Source organism: Elaeis guineensis, chromosome 6 (assembly GCF_000442705.2).
Source record: "Elaeis guineensis isolate ETL-2024a chromosome 6, EG11, whole genome shotgun sequence".
Classification (NCBI taxonomy): Eukaryota; Viridiplantae; Streptophyta; class Magnoliopsida; order Arecales; family Arecaceae; genus Elaeis; species Elaeis guineensis.
In genome coordinates, this window is record NC_025998.2 from 25,617,718 (window position 1) to 25,635,490 (window position 17,773).

The 17,773-nt window shown below is 35.7% G+C and overlaps 1 protein-coding gene across 1 annotated transcript; it reads left to right on the forward strand.

Annotated features, from left to right (window-relative positions):
- Positions 1-12,952: 12,952 nt before the first annotated feature.
- LOC105046936 (uncharacterized) lies at positions 12,953-17,772 on the forward strand. The gene is made up of 2 exons (XM_073259405.1): positions 12,953-13,107; positions 16,744-17,772. Exon 2 carries the CDS (start codon positions 16,800-16,802, stop codon positions 17,148-17,150), a length of 351 nt encoding a protein of 116 aa, XP_073115506.1. The 5' UTR covers positions 12,953-13,107; positions 16,744-16,799; the 3' UTR covers positions 17,151-17,772.
- Position 17,773: the final 1 nt, after the last annotated feature.

Below are 17,773 nucleotides of genomic sequence, written 5' to 3' on the forward strand. Positions count from 1 at the left end.
CATATAAAGCTTCATAAGGTGCCATACCAATGCTAGCCTGATAACTGTTATTATAAGCGAACTCAATCAAAGGTAGATGCTCGTCCCAAGAACTTTTCATATCTAAAATACAAGTTCTCAACATATCTTCTAAGATATGAATAGTTCTCTCTGACTGGCCATCAGTTTGTGGATGAAAGGCTATACTAAAATTCAATTTTGTTCCTAATATCTTGTGTAAGCTCTTCCAAAATTATGATACAAATCTGATATCTCGATCTAATACAATGGTCACTGAAATTTTATGTAATCTTATAATTTCTTTTATATATAATTTTGCTAGTCTTTCCAAAGTGAATCCAACTCTAATTAATAAGAAGTGTGCAGACTTTGTCAATCGATCCACAATCACCCAGGCTGCATCATTTTTACTTGGAGTCTTAGGTAGTCCAGTTACAAAATTCATAGTGATATGTTCCCACTTCCATACTGGAATATTGAGAGGTTGAAGTAATCCTGCAGGTCTCTGATGTTCAGCTTTAACTTGTTGACACACCAAATATTGAGCCATAAATTGAGCGATCTCTCTTTTCATATTATTCCACCAGTATATTTCTTTCAAGTCCCTATACATCTTAGTACCTCCCGGATGAACTGTATAACTGGTCTGATGTGCTTTCTGAAATATTTTCTGTTTGAGTACCGAATCATTGGGTATGCAAATTTTATTTTCGAATCTCAATGAGCCATCATCATGTATCTTGAATTCATATTGAATACCAGCTTCCACTGAATCTCTTATTTTTATAATTGTGGATCACCATTCTGGACAACTATAATCCTTTCAATGAGCGTTGGCTGAACCCTCAAGTTGGCTAATCGTACTGTTGAGTCATATACTCGAATATCTAATTTCAGTTTTCTTATATCCTTCAATATTTGACTTTGATGTGTAATTAAAATAGCCAAATTCCCCATTAATTTTCTACTAAGGGTATCAGCGATAATGTTAGCTTTTTCGGGATGATAATGAATTGTTAAATCATAATCTTTCAACAGTTCTAACCATCTTCTCTGTCTCATGTTTAATTCTTTCTGTGTAAAAATATACTTCAGACTCTTATGATCGGTATACACTTCACACTGCACACCGTATAAATGATGTCTTCAAATTTTCAGGGCAAAAACTACTACAGCTAACTCCAAATCATATGTCGGATAATTCTATTCATATGGTTTCAATTGTCTTGAGGCGTAAGCCACTACCTTACCATGTTGCATCAATACACAGCCAAGTTCCTTTTTAGATGCATCACTATATATTGTGAAATCTTCATCTCCTGTTGGTATAGTAAGAATAGGGGCTGAAACTAATCGTTGTTTTAACTCTTAAAAACTCTGTTCACAATCTTTGGTCCACTCGAATTTAACCTCTTTCTGAGTAAGACGAGTCAAAGGTGTAGCTATGTGGGAGAATCCTTCTACAAATCATCTGTAATAACCTGCCATTCTCAAAAAGCTCCGAATCTCAGAAATATTTGTAGGTCTGTTTCACTGCATCACAGCTTCCACTTTTGTTGGATCCACAGAAATTCCATCTTTAGATACGATGTGTCCTAAAAAGACTATTTTATCCAACCAAAATTCATACTTCTTTAATTTGGCATAAAGCTTTTCTTTCCTTAAATTTGTAGCACACACCATAAATATTCTTCATACTCTAATTTGCTTTTTTAATAAATCAAGATATCATCAATAAATACGATAACAAACTTATCAAGATAGGATTTGAATATTCTATTCATTAAATCCATGAAAGCTGCTGGAGCATTGGTTAATCCAAATGGCATCACTAAAAATTCATAATATCCATAACGAGTTCTAAATGCAGTCTTTGGTATGTCCTCTGCTTTGATTTTTAACTGATGATATCCTAAATGAAGATCAATTTTTGAAAAAAACTTGTGCATCCTGCAGCTGATCAAACAAATCATCGATTCGAGATAAATGATACTTATTTCTGATAGTGTTCTTATTCAACTCTGTATAGTCGATACAAAGCCTCATACTATCATCTTTCTTTTTTACAAACAAGACTGGAGCTCCCCAAGAAGACACACTAGGTCTTATAAAATTTTTATCCAATAAATCATGTAATTGATCTTTTAACTCCTTCAACTCCATGGGGGCCATTCGATAAGGAGCTTTAGAAATCGGACCGGTATTGGGTGCCAATTCAATGGTAAATTTAATTTCTCTATCTGGTGGTAGTTCGGGTAAATCATCAATGAATACAACTGAAAATTTATTTATGATAGAAATATCCTGTAACCTCAATTCATTATGTTCTATATTTTTTATTGATACTAGATAACCTCTACATCTGTCTAGCTTGCACAAATGAAATAATATGTGGAGGGGTGGTTCCTGTACTTCCATCAAAACTGAATGTTAATTCTCTCGATATTTGAAAGTTCACTCTCTTTCCATGACAATCCACAAAGGCATGATAAGTAGCAAGCCAATCCATTCCTAGAATGATATCAAAATCATGCATATATAGGACCACCAAATTTATCGGTAATTCTCTTTCTCCTATCTTGATACTACATGACTTGCACACACTTTCAGTACTCAGAATACCACCTACTATGTCTCAACATATAATTTAGTTTTTATAGGTTCACATACTATATCATATTGTCTAATAAAAGTAGTGGATATAAAGGAGTGCGTAGCATCAGAATCAAACAAAACTGAAGCATAAATACCAGATACAAAAATGATACCTGTCACCACAGCATTAGAGGCCTGAGCATCCTGTTGTGTGAGTGTATAGATCCTTCCTTGAGTTTTCGGCCTTTGACCTCCATCCTTTGTTTGTGTGAATCTATTCTCATTCCTCTGGAGGCAATCTACAATTTTGTATCCCTTCTGTCCGCAGCTAAAATAAGAACCGATATTCTATGGACAATTGGAAGACTCATGCTCTCTTCGGCCACATCTCGAACATCTAGCCGTCTCATTCTCACGATTCTTATCATTTGCTGGCTTCTTTGCTGAACCCTTATTATTCTGATTTCGTCCTTGGGTTCCATCAAACCTATTTCTCTTCTTCTAATTTTGTTCTCTCTCTGCATGTGCTTCATTAACTTTTCTCTCAATTATTAGAGCTTTATTCACAACTGAGGCATAAGTAGTTAACTCATAGGGTACAACTTATTTTTTAATTTCCATCTTCAGTCCCATTTCAAATTTATGTACGCTGTCTTGCTCAACCTCAACTAATATTGGAACAAACTTGGCTAACTCTGTGAATTTAGCTTCATACTCTGCAACGGATCTGTTTTCCTGTTTCAGATAAATAAACTCCTGCTCTTTCTGCATTCTGACACTTCGAGGAAAGTACTTGTCAAAGAATTTACCTTGAAATCTCTCCCAAGTGAGTGGTATCCCATCGTGTTCATATTTTTGTTCAAGTATACACCACCAGTTGTATGTCTTATCTTGTAACAGATATGCTGTGTAGCGAATCTTCTCATCATCATGGCATTCTTGCACGGCAAATGCCTTTTCCATCTTCATAATCCAGTTGTCAGCTTCCAGTGGCTCGATGGTCCCTTTGAAGGCTGGAGGAGCTAGCTTTTTAAACTCGACGATATTGTTTCGCTGCATCAGATGTTCTCCATGGCCAGGTGTCGGTGGAGGATGCTGACGCGGCTGCGCATGTTGTTGTTGAAGTAACTATTGCTGTGTTTGAACTACTCTGATCAGAGTTTGCATTAGTTGAGTCATGTTCGGCTCTTCTTGTACTGTCGGAGTATTTTCAGTAGGGTCAATGATTCCCTCCTGCTGAGATGTGCCGCTATTTAAATGGAGAGTGTTATCACCAAGTGGATTTGATGTCTCTCTACCGCTCCTTGAGTATTCCTCATTCGTCGTGGAGGCATATTGACCTATGATAAATTTGAGATGATAACTTATCCTTAATAAAGTTATAAACTTACTTAAGACAAGTCAGGTCATAATCATTATGACTAACCTTACAAATTTTCTAATATCTATCCATCACTCGCTCATTCTATTCTACATGTCTTTATCTATCTACTTATGCTCTGATACTATATTAATTGTCACGCCTCCGATCCGAGATTGTGAGTCGAAGGTCATGACAATCGCCGCATACTCATAGGAAACTTTTCTTATAAACATGTAAGGCTTCTCATCATGACATCATACACATAAAGTTAAATAAATTTCAGTCTTAATGATTAAACCTTAGTTCAAATAACAAATCAAAACTCAGTGTCCAAAAAGAAAAATAATTGTCTGACAAGTCAACACTTAAAATAAAAGTCTTGCATCAATTCTGAGAAAATCTTAAATCAAATGAACTAATCTCCATCTCTAATCACTCTCCCAACCGAAATCCCGCATCATGCTAATTTTTTAGATTTGTAAAAAAAATATAAAACTCATCATGAGCTAAATAGCCCAGTAAGCAGTGTATACCTTTAACTGAATAAATCAGGTAATAATACTGTACATATCGATTTACTGATAATAACATAAACAATATGTAAATTCATGAATTCATAATTTAATTAATCACACTGTCAATCATATATAAAATTTTAATTCATCATAATTTCAAATTATGCTTATCATCTTGAATTCATCAAATTCTTAAGTTTCTTCTTATCAACCATGACTATGACCATATTTTTCCTGTGACAGGGTCATAATACCGCATATCTTCTTGTGGTAGGCTGCGAATCATCTGGCAGCAAGTCCTTCGAAACCGCTGGTTTCGCTGGCAATTTGTCCCTGATCTCTCTGGCGACATGTCGCTGGTCTTACTGGCGACATAAACCCTCAAGATAAATCAAATTGCCAACGTATATGCCCCCATTGGCAGGGTCCTTTACATAGTCAGGTTGTCATTTCGTATCATCTTTCGATTCATATATTATTTTAAAAATAATATAAATAAGTGATATTTGAGTAAATCAATCATATCATTCTTTATGATCATAGAGCATCATAATAATTTTCAACAAATATCTTCAATCATAAATAATTTTCAACAATTACTTTCAATCACAATTAATTTCAACAAATATTTTCAACCACAAGCATACCATGAATTAATATAATTCAAATTTATAATTAATTAGATAAATTTAATAAAAGTAATACACTACTTACCTTAAAAGAAAATTTAAATTAGAGATTCTAGAAATCTGAAAAATTCTTCTCCGAATCTGGTACGTCAAATATCATATTTTTGATCAAAATTTTATCAAATAAAAATAATAAAAATTCTTAAAATCCAATATCCTGACACGGATCGACTAGATGACAGCGTTCAAAATTTTTTTTATTATTATTATTTATTTATATATATATTTTTTTATAAATTCTAAAAAATTCAAGAGAGAGAGAGCAGAGAGAGAAAGTCTCCCTCTCTTTCTCTTCCTCTCTCTTTTTTTTTCTTTTCCTTTTCTTTTTCTTTTTCTCTTTTTCTTCTTTTCTTTTCTTTTCTTTTTCTTTTTCTCTTTTTCTTCTTTCTTCTCGGCTCTTTCCTGGGCGAAACAGGGGACCGGAGTCTCCTCCCTTTGATCGGCCGTTCGGGCCGCGACCGTCACGGCGAAGGCTAGCAGCAAGGGGGGCAACTCTCATGAGTTCAGAGAAGCCAAAATCGGCAGTCGGCAGTGATCGCCGGCGTCGAAAAATCAAAGAAGAAGAAGAGACCGAACAGGGGTCCCTTCTTCGATGAAATTCGACGACACCCATCGCCTGCAGTCGTGCACAGAGGCACGGGAAGAAGGAGAGGGAAGAGAGGAAGAGGAGGAAGGCTTACCTCAGCCTTCGGTGGTCTCGCCGGCGAGAAATCATGGTGAGCACGAATCAAAGGTCGCAGCTTCAATCAGAGGAATCAAGGAGAAAGAGGGAGAAAATCGGTGGGGGGTTCTTAGGAAGGGAAGAGCCTTTTTACAGAGAGCCCTAGGACTCCTGGTGGTCCTAGGACTCCCAATCACTGTGGTTTCATCGGGGAGGGAGTCTTCTTCTCGATTCTCCTATTTTTTTTTTTTTTGGCTTGGGTCATCACACAAGGCTAGTCCAAACCATATCTTTTTTATTTAATCATTATATATTGATTTCATCAAATCAATTCCGACTTATAGTATGATTAATTTAGATATATCATATCTATATAATCATGCCATCAATCTTTGATATATATATATATTGACATAACATACTCATGCTCAAAATCAAATAACGGTATCTTAGATATAATAAATTCATCGATGTCAAATCTGACGATGCAAAACCAATGATGCAAGACCAACGGTAAAATAGCATATATAATAGTGATCATGTACAGGGATTCTTACCAATATCGATGATTGATTCAAGCACAGAAATCAATGTTCTTTTTTGATTTATAAATTTTAAAAATAAGATATTCCACTCGACATCTTATGTAGACAATCATATCTCTTCATGACCCTGATCAAATATAAAAAATATATATGAAGAAAATTATCCGATAATCAATCCTAATAACATAAATCTAGGATCTCTCTTAGGATTAACCAAAATTAAGATTTGTCTATGTATCAGGATCCTCCACTGATCTATAAGACTTTTAGAGAGAGAAAATTCATGAAGATAGAGAAAATTCTAAAGAGAAAAAGTTTTAGAGAAAGAAAGTAGAGACAAAATAGAGAGAGAAAAATTTTATATCCTTCAAATGAGACAATCATGATCGAGATTATCAGAGATCATATCAAGATGACTCAATATGGATTAACCGTGATTGATGTTATAAATTTCGAATATGGATCGGACCAGGATCTAATCTACTGTACAAATTTTGGAGCAATCTCTGATCATCATATTTTTATCTCAAGTTTATCCTAGAGTCCGTAATGCAATCAGAGAGGGAGAGAAAAACTCTAGAGAGACAAAATTCATAAAGAGAGAGAAAGGTCTAGAGAGAGAAAATAAAGAGAATTTAGAGAGAGAAGATGGAGAGAGAAGGTAGAGAGAGGAAAGAGAGAGAGAGGAGAGAGAAAAAATTCTCTCTTTTTCTTTCTTTTTTTCTATTTTTCTTTTTCTCTTTCTTTTTTTTTCTTTTTCTTTTTCTCTTTTTCTTTTCTTTTTCTTTCCCATTTTCTTCTTCCTTTCCTCTTCCTTGGCCGAACAGGGGGAGGACTAGAGGGAAGGGGCTCGATGGCTCGAGCTTCGATGAGGGGCGACGGTATCTGGTCGATGGCAACAGAGCAAGGGGAGGCCGGTGGTGAGGTTCGGCCGACGAAAAACTTAGAAAAAATCAGAAAAACAGAGGATCCACCCCTTACCTCTTGTTTTTCGGTCATTGGCCGGTCGCCGACGGTCAAGACCCATAAGGAAGGAAGGCTAGGAGGTAAGGATCCTATCCTAGGAGTTAGACGCCGCAAACGGTGACGTCGGTGACCGAAAAAGAAGAGGAAGATTGCCCGACCGAACAGAGCAAAACAGAGGTTTAGCTTTTCATGAATTTTTTGACGAGCTCGATGGCCGGCGAGGGTGCACCGTGCCATGGAAAGGAGGAGAAGGAAGAGGGAAAAGAGGAGTCTTCTTCCAGAATTCTCACACTTTGGGCTCTGAATCATTTTGCACTCATCATGTCATTCTCACACTTTCAATAATATCTTGCATATTATTTATTTCTCATAATCTTGTTATAACAAAATTATTTAAAATTTAAAATTTATCTTTTTTTATTGATTTTTTAACTTTTTTTTTTGAAGAACAGTAATATTTTGGACTTGTATTAACATACCACAGTTATTTGTCCAATACATTCCACTCAAAGTTCATAATTGTCTCAAACTACCTATGATGTAAAAAATAAAGAAAGATCGAATATTGGACACTCTTCACAATCATTGATTTCTTTCTTTTTTTGACCTTTCAACAAATTTTATATATAGACTCTCATCTTAAGAAAACCTCAATCTTCTATATCAGTTCGAGTAACAATATTAAATTTAAAAAAATATGATATCTGTGTCAAGACATTCTAAGTTTGAACTAATAACAGAACTATCAAGATGTTAATAAACTTGAGATATCTAAGATTTCTTGACATTATCTATAATGAAGCAATCTACTGACAAAAATTATCTGACTATTATCAGATTAGGTCAAAATCTATAGCATCTGTTCATTATCAATAAAATCTTTCCTTATTTGCAACTAATGTATTCCATAATATCTTTTGATTTAAAAGATTAATATTTCTAATTAATTTAAACCACCATGCTTTTGCTGCGCACTTTGATCTTAACTTACCAAATTATATAAGTCTATCAAAGATAAAAATATCCTTATATATTAGACTAATCCAAGGTAAATCCAACTTTTAAATTTTTATATAGATCTTAGAGTAAAATTTTAAGTTTCTTTATCTTTACTATCTGTTGGGCATAGCACATCAAAATTAAATCTTGATCTACTTCCTATTTTTGAAATCATTGTATAAATTTCATCACTCTTCAAGAATCCAACATATCTAGAATCAATTAGAGTTAATCTTAGATTTATCTTACAATCATTTAGATAATTTCTAAATCAATCTTTCTTTTTAAAAGAATTAACTCCAATTCGAATAAACTAGAAGAACTCAAGCCAACATCCTTGTAAGTAGAATCAACTTGATTATTTCTTGTAGAGCTCTCTTCATCACAACCCTTAATATTAATCGATAAATCCATATAAAATTTTATCCCTTGTATAAGTCATTTAAAATTTAACACTAGCAAGATATCTTAGTTCAATTCAGAAATCCGAACTTTGACTTGAATAATTAATACACTTCACCATCTTCAACAATCACAAAAAAAATTAAGAAATCTAATCCAAAGATGGTAATATGAATTATTAAAGATTTCATCATAACGTATATATCATACTCTAATAAAACCAATTTCCTATTCAAATCATCAAAATTCTTTAGATCCACTTAGAAAAGCAAACTTTTGACTTGAAATTCAATGCAATATGACATTTTGAATAACCAAAAATTTTACCAAGATGTGTATCTTATATTCTTATAATAAAATTCAAGTATATTTTTCATCTAAATTCGAGTTTCATATATGATCCTCTTATAGATTCAATACTCCAAAATATTTCTCTCTCATATGATACAATTCTTTCTTAGACCATACCCTGATTAACTTTCTTTTGATAAATCCAAGATTTATAATACTCAGACAATTATCATCAAAATTAGAAAAAATATCATGATCTTCAATCATATAAGTTTAACATTCCAAAATCATCTAGTATACTCAACATAACTTATCAATACCTTGTAATTCATTCCAGAGTCAACTCTTCTCATACTTAGGTCAATCTTACTAATTGAAATCCAAGATATAACTCGTCAATTTTATTATGGACATTATATGTCACTTATGCATAAATTTCATCATCGTATCTATTGATTCGAAATCTAATTATTAAATTTTTTTTATATCTATCATGTTTCTTATGATCATAGCCTCAAGTTCAAATATTACTAAGGTCATAATCTTGAATAATTATAACCTTAAAATCAAATACCACTTAAGTCATATTCTTTAGTGATCATAACCTAAGTTCTAATATCATTCTATCACATCCTTAATAATCATAACCTTAAACTCTGATATTATCTATTATACTCTATTGATTATAATCCTAGAGTTTTGATATCACTTATATGACAATCCCTAGTGACCTTAAATCTGAGCTCTACTACTATTCTGCCATATTCTAATCACTTGTATCATAGTCCCCAATGATCATAACCAAGCTCTGATATCATTCTATTATATCTTATTGATCATACATAAAGTTTTGATATCACTTCATAATCTCTAATGATCTTAACCTAAGCACTGATACTATTTTATCACATCCTATTGATCGTACATAAAGTTTTAATATCACTTCATAATCTCTAATGATCTTAACCTAAACACTGATATCATTTTGTCACACCCTATTGATCTTAAATAAAGTTTTGATATCACTTCATAATCCCTAGTGACTTAAACTTAAGCTCTAATATCATTTTGTCATATCCTAATCACTTATATCATAATCTCCAAACGATCATAACCTAAGCTCTGATACCATTCTGTCATGCCCCGAATCCAATACCCAGGTCGGATACGTGATGGCCGCATACTCCTTAGAACAAACTCTAAAAAATATGCAAGGCCACAAATATTTCATTACAACCTCAACATCCATAATATCTAATTTCAATAATAACTAGTAAAACTTATATAATTATAATTAAAATTCTTTCAATCCTCTGATCAGATACTATGACACTCTATCTATCCATCTGCTCATCCGTAAATCCAAGCCATAGCCAATTATCAACATCCTGTAACTCTGAGAAGAAAAAAGAAAAATGGAAGGGTGTGAGCTTTACAGCCCAGTAAGAATTTTTATATCACATCAGTATAATAATATAATCTGAAAATAAGGATAAACAATAAAATATAAAATCTCATATTCAATATCCAGAATACTGCAAATATCTATAAATTTTCTGTCTTGTTAAAATAAATACATCATCATATGTTAACAGGTGAAACACTTTTGTTCAACAATTGTTTCATGTCTTATCTTTCATTTCTCTTTTCATAATCACATGATTTTTAACCTTTTCTTTCTGACTTTGGACTAACCAAGTCTATACCTCAGTCATCATCCGAATCAATTTTCACTTAAAAGCCTTTCAAGACTGTCCCAGGATGAGCTCCTGACCGGCTGTCCCACGTACAAAAGCCCGTGAGAGATTGTCTCAAGCATAAGCTCCTAGTGGGCTGTCCCAGGCATGAGCTCCTGATGGGTTGATCCACCTATAAACCAATAGGGGCTGTCCCAAGCATAAGCTCCTGGCAGACTGTCCCAGGCATAAGCTCCTGACGAGCTGCTCCATATGACAAAGCTAGTACAAACCATATTTTTTTCATTTAATCATTATGTGTTGATTTCATCGAATCAATTCCGACTTATATTATGATCAATTTAGATATGTCATATCTATATAATCATACCATCAATCTCTGATACATATATATTGACATAACATACTCATGCTCAAAATCAAATAACAGTATCTCAGATATAAAAAATTCATCAATCTCAAATCTAACGATGCAAAACCAATCAACAGTAAAATAGCATATATAATAGTGATCATGTAAAGGGATTCTTATCTTTACCGGTGACTGATTCAAGCACAAAAATTAATATTTTTTTTTGATTTATAAATTTTGAAAATAAGATATTCTACTCGACATTTTATGCAGACAATCATATCTCTTCATGATCCTGATCAAATATAAAAAATATATATAGAAAAAATTATCCGATAATCAATCCTAATAACACAAATCTAGGACCTCTCTTAGGATTAACCAAATTTAGGATTTGTCTATGTATCAGGACCCTCCATTGATCCATAAGACTTCTAGAGAGAGAAAATTCATGAAAAGAGAGAAAATTTTAGAGAATGAAAGTTTTAGAGAGAGAAAATAGAGAAAAAAAATCTTTATATCCTTCAAACGAGGCAATCATGATCGAGATTATCAGAGATCATATCAAGATGACTCAATATAGATTAACCGTGATTGATGTTATAAATTTCGAAAATGGATTAGACCGAGATCTAATCTACTGCATGAATTTTGGAGCAATCTCTAGTCATCATATTTTTATCTCAAATTTATCCTAGAGTCCGTGATGCAATCAGAGAGAGAGAAAGATTCTAGAGAGACAAAATTCATAAAGAGAGAGAAAAATTTAGAGAGAGAATTTAGAGAGAGAAGATGGAAAGAGAAGATAGAGAGAGGAGAGAGGAAATAGAGAGAAAGGAGAGAGAGGAGAGAGAGAGAAATTTTTTTCTTTTTCTTTCTTTTTTTCTATTTTTCTTTTTGTCTTTCTCTTTTTCTTTTTCTTTTTCTTTTTCTTTTTTTTTTTCCATTTTCTTCTTCCTTTCCTCTTCCTTGGCCAAATAGGGGGAGGACCAGAGGGAAGGGGCTCGATGGCTTAAGCTCTGATGAGGGACGGCGGTGTCTGGTCGACGATGATAGAGCAAAGAGAGACTGGCGACGAGGTTCGGCCGGCGAGAAACTTAGAGAAAATCAGAAAAACAAGGAATCCGCCCCTTACCTTTTATTTTTCGATCATTGGTCGGTCGCCGACGGCCAAAACCCATAGAGAATCAAGGTTAGGAGGTAAGGGTCCTATCCTAAGGGTTTGAAGCCGCAAACGACGGCGTCGATGGCCGAAAAAGAGGAGGAAGATTGCCTGGCCAAACAGGGCAAAACAGAGGTTCAGCTTTTTATGGATTTTCTGACGAGCTCGACGGCCGGCAAAGGTGCACCGTGCCGTGGAAAGAAGGGGAAGGAAGAGAGGAAAGAGGAGAAGGGCTTACCTCCGACTCCGGTGAGGTCTCCGACGAGTATTTGAGATAAACACGATGAGGACATCCGCGACTTCGATGGAAAAATTCGAGAAAAATAAAAAGAGAAATTCGATGCTCGTCGTGGCTAGCCATAGAGAAGGAAAGGGAGATTTTATAGAGGTCTTCTTAGGGTTCTTTGTGGCTCTAGGAGTTCTTCTGCTAATTGAATGCGGAGAAGAAGAAGAAGGCTCCAATGGGAGCCTTCTTTCAGATTTTTTTTTTTTTCTTCGTATGGGCTTGATTCAGGTCCAATTGGGCTGGGTGTTACAGGTGTTAAGCTGGATTTGACAGGGTTCGCAAACAGAAGTGAACAAGCGCACGCAGAAATCACGGTCGTAGAGATAGAGATATGATCACAGCCGTCCATTCTAGCTGCTTCCATTCGAGTACAACGCACGTGCGAACAAGAAGTCCATGGAAACCCACCTCACTCTCTCCTCCCAAAAACTATTCGTTCTCTCTTCGTTCGGTAGGTGGGAAAGGATTCGGTGCCGACGGAGGTGCTGGAATCGGTGAGGAAGAGTCTCTCCAACAACAAGCTTATCATGGGAAGGGCCAAGCGCGGCATCCATGCGGGCCGTCACATCCAGTTCGGCAACAAGGTCAGTGAGGATGGCGGCAACAAGTACTTCTTCCATTGTCGCCTCCCCATTCCGTGATTTCTTTTCAAGGTTGTGTGATTTCCGTTCTTTGATGTTCTCTTTAGTTTTGATCTTGCCCTGAATGCGTTCAAAATTTGTTCTTTTTTGATCTATTTTATTGCAAGTGCTTAAAAATGCTGTCTTTGTTTAGATTGGTCTTGAGAAAACTGAGTCGTTGGTAGAAAGTAGGTATATATGAGTATTTCATTTATTTTGGTGGCAAAACAAGTTTTTGTGGTTACAGGATATGGCTTGCTAGATTTTTTGTGAAATCGGGAAATTTAGAGTTTCAATTGTTGTTTCCTTGAGTTATGTAGAACTGTGCTAGTATTAGTGTATGGACATGAGTTGCCAGCTTTGCCTTTTCTCATTGTTTGATCGTGTAGTCATCCTCACTGGCTGAAATTATTATTTTAATTCATTTCGTTTCTGAACCAGTTAATTGCAATTAAACCCATCATATCACGTTACCTTGACTTGGTTGAGAGTGGTATCTGTCATGGTGTAGATGGGAGAGCTTCATTAGTTGCATATTGGTTGTGAGTCAAAGGGGGACTCTGGCTTGTATAGAAGGAGATCATCCTAGAAAGAAAGGCATCATTAGTCCCATATTTGTTGTAAGTCAAGGAAAACTCTAGCTTATATAGGAGGGGACCATCCTTCCCACATGATGCATCTTTTGAAGGATAAAATCATGAGACCGATAGGCTAGAGTGGATGATACTTCACATGCCAAGCCATGAGTCTTTTACCGCAATAGTTACACTAGAAGAAGGGCACCACCCTCTACGGACTGTGGGACTCCTTCCACCTGAACATCAGTTTGTAGGAATACACAGACACGGTCTGTGGGAGTACACATATTCTCTCTTGACTAGGAGGCTATGTTGTAGTGTAGAAGGGAGGGCATCATTAGTTCCACATTAGTTGTAAGTCAAAGAGGACTTTAGCTTATATAGAAGGAGATCATTCTTTTCATGTGAGGTGCCTTTTGAAGAACAAAATCATAAGGTCTATGGGCTAGAATGAACAATACCTCACGTGCCAAGCCATGAGCCCTTGACCACAATAATGGTGCTAGAAGGAGAGCACCACCCTCCATGGACTATGAGACTCCCCCTGTCCGAACAGCAGTCTATGAGAGTACACAGATTTTTTCTTGATTGGGGACTATATCGTAGTATAGAAAGAAAGATTTCATTAGTCCCACATTGATTGTGAATCAAGAAAGACTCTAGCTTATGTAAGAGGGAATCATCCTTTCCAGGTGAGGCATCTTTTGAAGTACAAAACCAGGAGGCCCATGGGTCAGAGCAGACAATACCTTACGTGCTGAGCCATGAGCTCTTGGCTGCAACAATAGCTCTAGAAGAAGGGCACCACCCTCCACGGACTGTGGAGCTCCTTCCGCCCGATCACCAATTTTTGAGAGTATACAGATACGGTCCGTGGGGGTATACAAATTGCCCCTTGAGTAGGGGACTATGTTGTGGTGTAGAAGAGAGGGCATCATTAGTCCCACATTGATTGTGAGTCAAGAAAGATTTTGATTTATATAGGAAGGGATCATCCTTCTCACGTGAGGCACCTTCTAAAGAACAAAACCATAACCATGAGGTCCATGGAGTAAAGCGGACAATACCTCATGTGTCGAGTCATGAGTCTTTAGCCGCAACAGTATCAAACTTGTAGTGGTTGGTAGTAACAGAATGCAAAAGAGGGGAAATTGTTTGTTCCATTTATCCTCAAACTAACATCTACATCTTGTTTGTTGTGGAGGTATCTATTTGGTACTGGAATGTCATCTAAAATAACCAGACAGGATCTTTGTTGGATGTTGTGAGAGAGAGGCTTAGAACTAGATATACCAGCACCATCAAATATGTGCACAAGTAAGGGACCTATGTAATGCTGCAGAAACTTGAACTGTGTGATTGTTTCATTTTGAGTGATGTGGAGTAGTTATGTGGGGTTACAACAACTTACAGGGAGGGAACCAATCCCCACTAAAAATAAGATTTTCTTATGTATTTGGCTTTTCTTTGTTAACCAGTTGATTTTCTCTCACGTTGACCTGCACGGCGTAAGTATGTTGATAGCAACAAATTTGTGAATTGATTGTGTTGATCTTGGGAAGCTTGTTGTTATAATTGATAAATTACTAGTATGAATTGTATACTTAAAAGTTTGCTACTAGGCTTCTTGATGCATGTTGACACCCTTTGATTGCAATGCAGTTGCATGTTGGTTTGAGTATAAGCTCTTATATCTGTGCATGTCTCGTGATTGAAGTGCCTGTATTTTTCAAAAGGATGTTTCTAACGTATCATAGGCTTTATATGCTAGTGGTTAGTTTTAGTTGTTGAGTAACATTAGATGTTACTAGTTACAAGTTGGAGCATAGGTTTTTATAAAATTGAAAGTCACAGGCAATTGAGGACCTCACCCAAAAAGATTGTTCGAAAGATATTATTTGGATTTAATGATCTTATATAATTATCCAAGATCTATCCAATGTATCGTTGATGTGGGACTAGAAACACACCCACACGAATCTTCACGTACTCCTCCCATTCAAGCTTTAGTGTCTTTGTTAGGTTAAGAATCCAAATCCATTCACAAATACCACTATTCTAATTGCAAACACCATGATTAGCCTACAATCAACCCAAATGGGCTTGTGCTGCAATGTCTTCTAGTCCACATGGACAAGGGATCGGGTCTACTCTAGTGTCATTTATAACAATCTAGGATTTCATCCAAAAAGGCTTGTCAAAAGATATTATTTAGATTGGTTGGCCGTATATAAATATCTAATATCTACCCAATGTATAACCAATATGAAACTAAAAATATGCCCTCACAAGTGCTCACAATAACAATTACGACTTGGGGCTATAGTCTAAATCTGAAAGCCAAAAAATAAGAAATGTACTTGACACCTTTGTTGCTTCACATCTCACTTCTTGCTAGGATTTACAATGTAGCTAGTCTATCCTTCTGTTGGATTTTCTCTATAAAATTTGATAGCGATTATTTCTTTGTGTCATTATTCATTTTAGAGATACTTGTTAAATTCAGAAGATTAACATGAATAACACAATTGCATTTCAGTTTTTTTTAAATTCTAAATCGAATAAAGTGCATTAACTCTCTTCACTGAATCATCTCATCATCCAGCTTTATTTCTGAGCAAGCTTTTAGAAGTGATTTAGTTTATCATGTGAGTAGTGGACTATCTAGGTTAGCATAAAATGCAGTTAGTTTGTGTTGATTTCTCCTTTCTGGCTGGTAGTATGGCTTGAATCCTTGAATATCTTTTGCTGGAGCAGGACTATGATATCAATCAGGGGAATATTCCTCAAATCTATCATAGGATTTAAACTTCTTTCTTTCTCAGACAAGTGAGCTGTTGGCCTCATTCCTTTAAATTCTTGATAATGTCAGAAAATTTGCTTCACGTGCTTATTGTTATTTAAATATAGTTCTTTATATTATTTAAATCATGTCACTGATATAATTTATCCTTCTTTTTCTGGGTATTATACTATCAATAGAAGAACCCCTATCTGATCTTGCAATATTCTTGTGATAAAGGTCTAGATGGGCATGGACACCTAATATACAAGCAAAGTGCCTGCTCAGTTATATCCATGACCGAGACATCCAGGTCAAGGTTACAACACACTCTCAGGTGCATTGACAAAGCTGATGGCATAGACGAGAACCTTCTGAAAACACCCTACCATAAAATGGAGACAGAGATGGGTTTATTTTGGAAGACCAAGATTGAGAAAATGTATGAGCAGCTTGGGAATATGGAAGTGGGTTTCTACTCTCCTGAAGAGGAAGCCAAGACTGAAAAGGGCTTTGAGGAGCTCAAGATCACCAAGAGGGAGGCTCAAAGGGAAGCAAGAAGGGCCCTGGCAAAGCAAAAGCAGATAAAAGAAGGAAGAGACAGAGATGGGTTTATTTTGGAAGACCAAGATCGAGAAAATGTATGAGCAGCTTGGGAATATGGGTTTCTTCTCTTCTGAAGAGGTCTCCAAGAGGGAGGGTCGAAGGGAAGCAAGAAGAGCCCTGGCAAAGCAAAGGCAGATAAAAGAAGGAAGAGACGATGCTGATGAGACAATAGAAGCAAAGCAGATTGGGGAAAGAACAACTGATGATGCGAAGGAGGCTGGGCAAGATACTCCAAAACTGTCATGATTGGTGAGCCAACTCAATTATCTTGCTCTATTCATTCTTTTTATCCTCATATAGTTCAATCAAGCTATAGGAATTCACTAGTTAATGGTTTATAGCAGAATTGAGTTGAAGAGGAAAGCAGGTCATGAGGAGAGGATCAATGAATGCCATCACAAGCATAGGGGCCTGGCCAAGGCCTCCGAAGTGGGGAAGTTGATTGTTGTTATTAATGAAATGGCTTAAGCTTTACCAAAAGAAAATCAAATGGCTTAAGTAGGTCCAGTCTTTTAACTGCATGGAAGGATGTTGTTTTATCTGTTGTTTGTAACTGGGCATGACGTTTGGCCCTTAACTTTTGGATTAGTACCATCCATATTGGTATTGTTAGTTGCATACCAGATTGATAAATTGCACAAGCCTTTTTTTTGTTTCGGTGAAT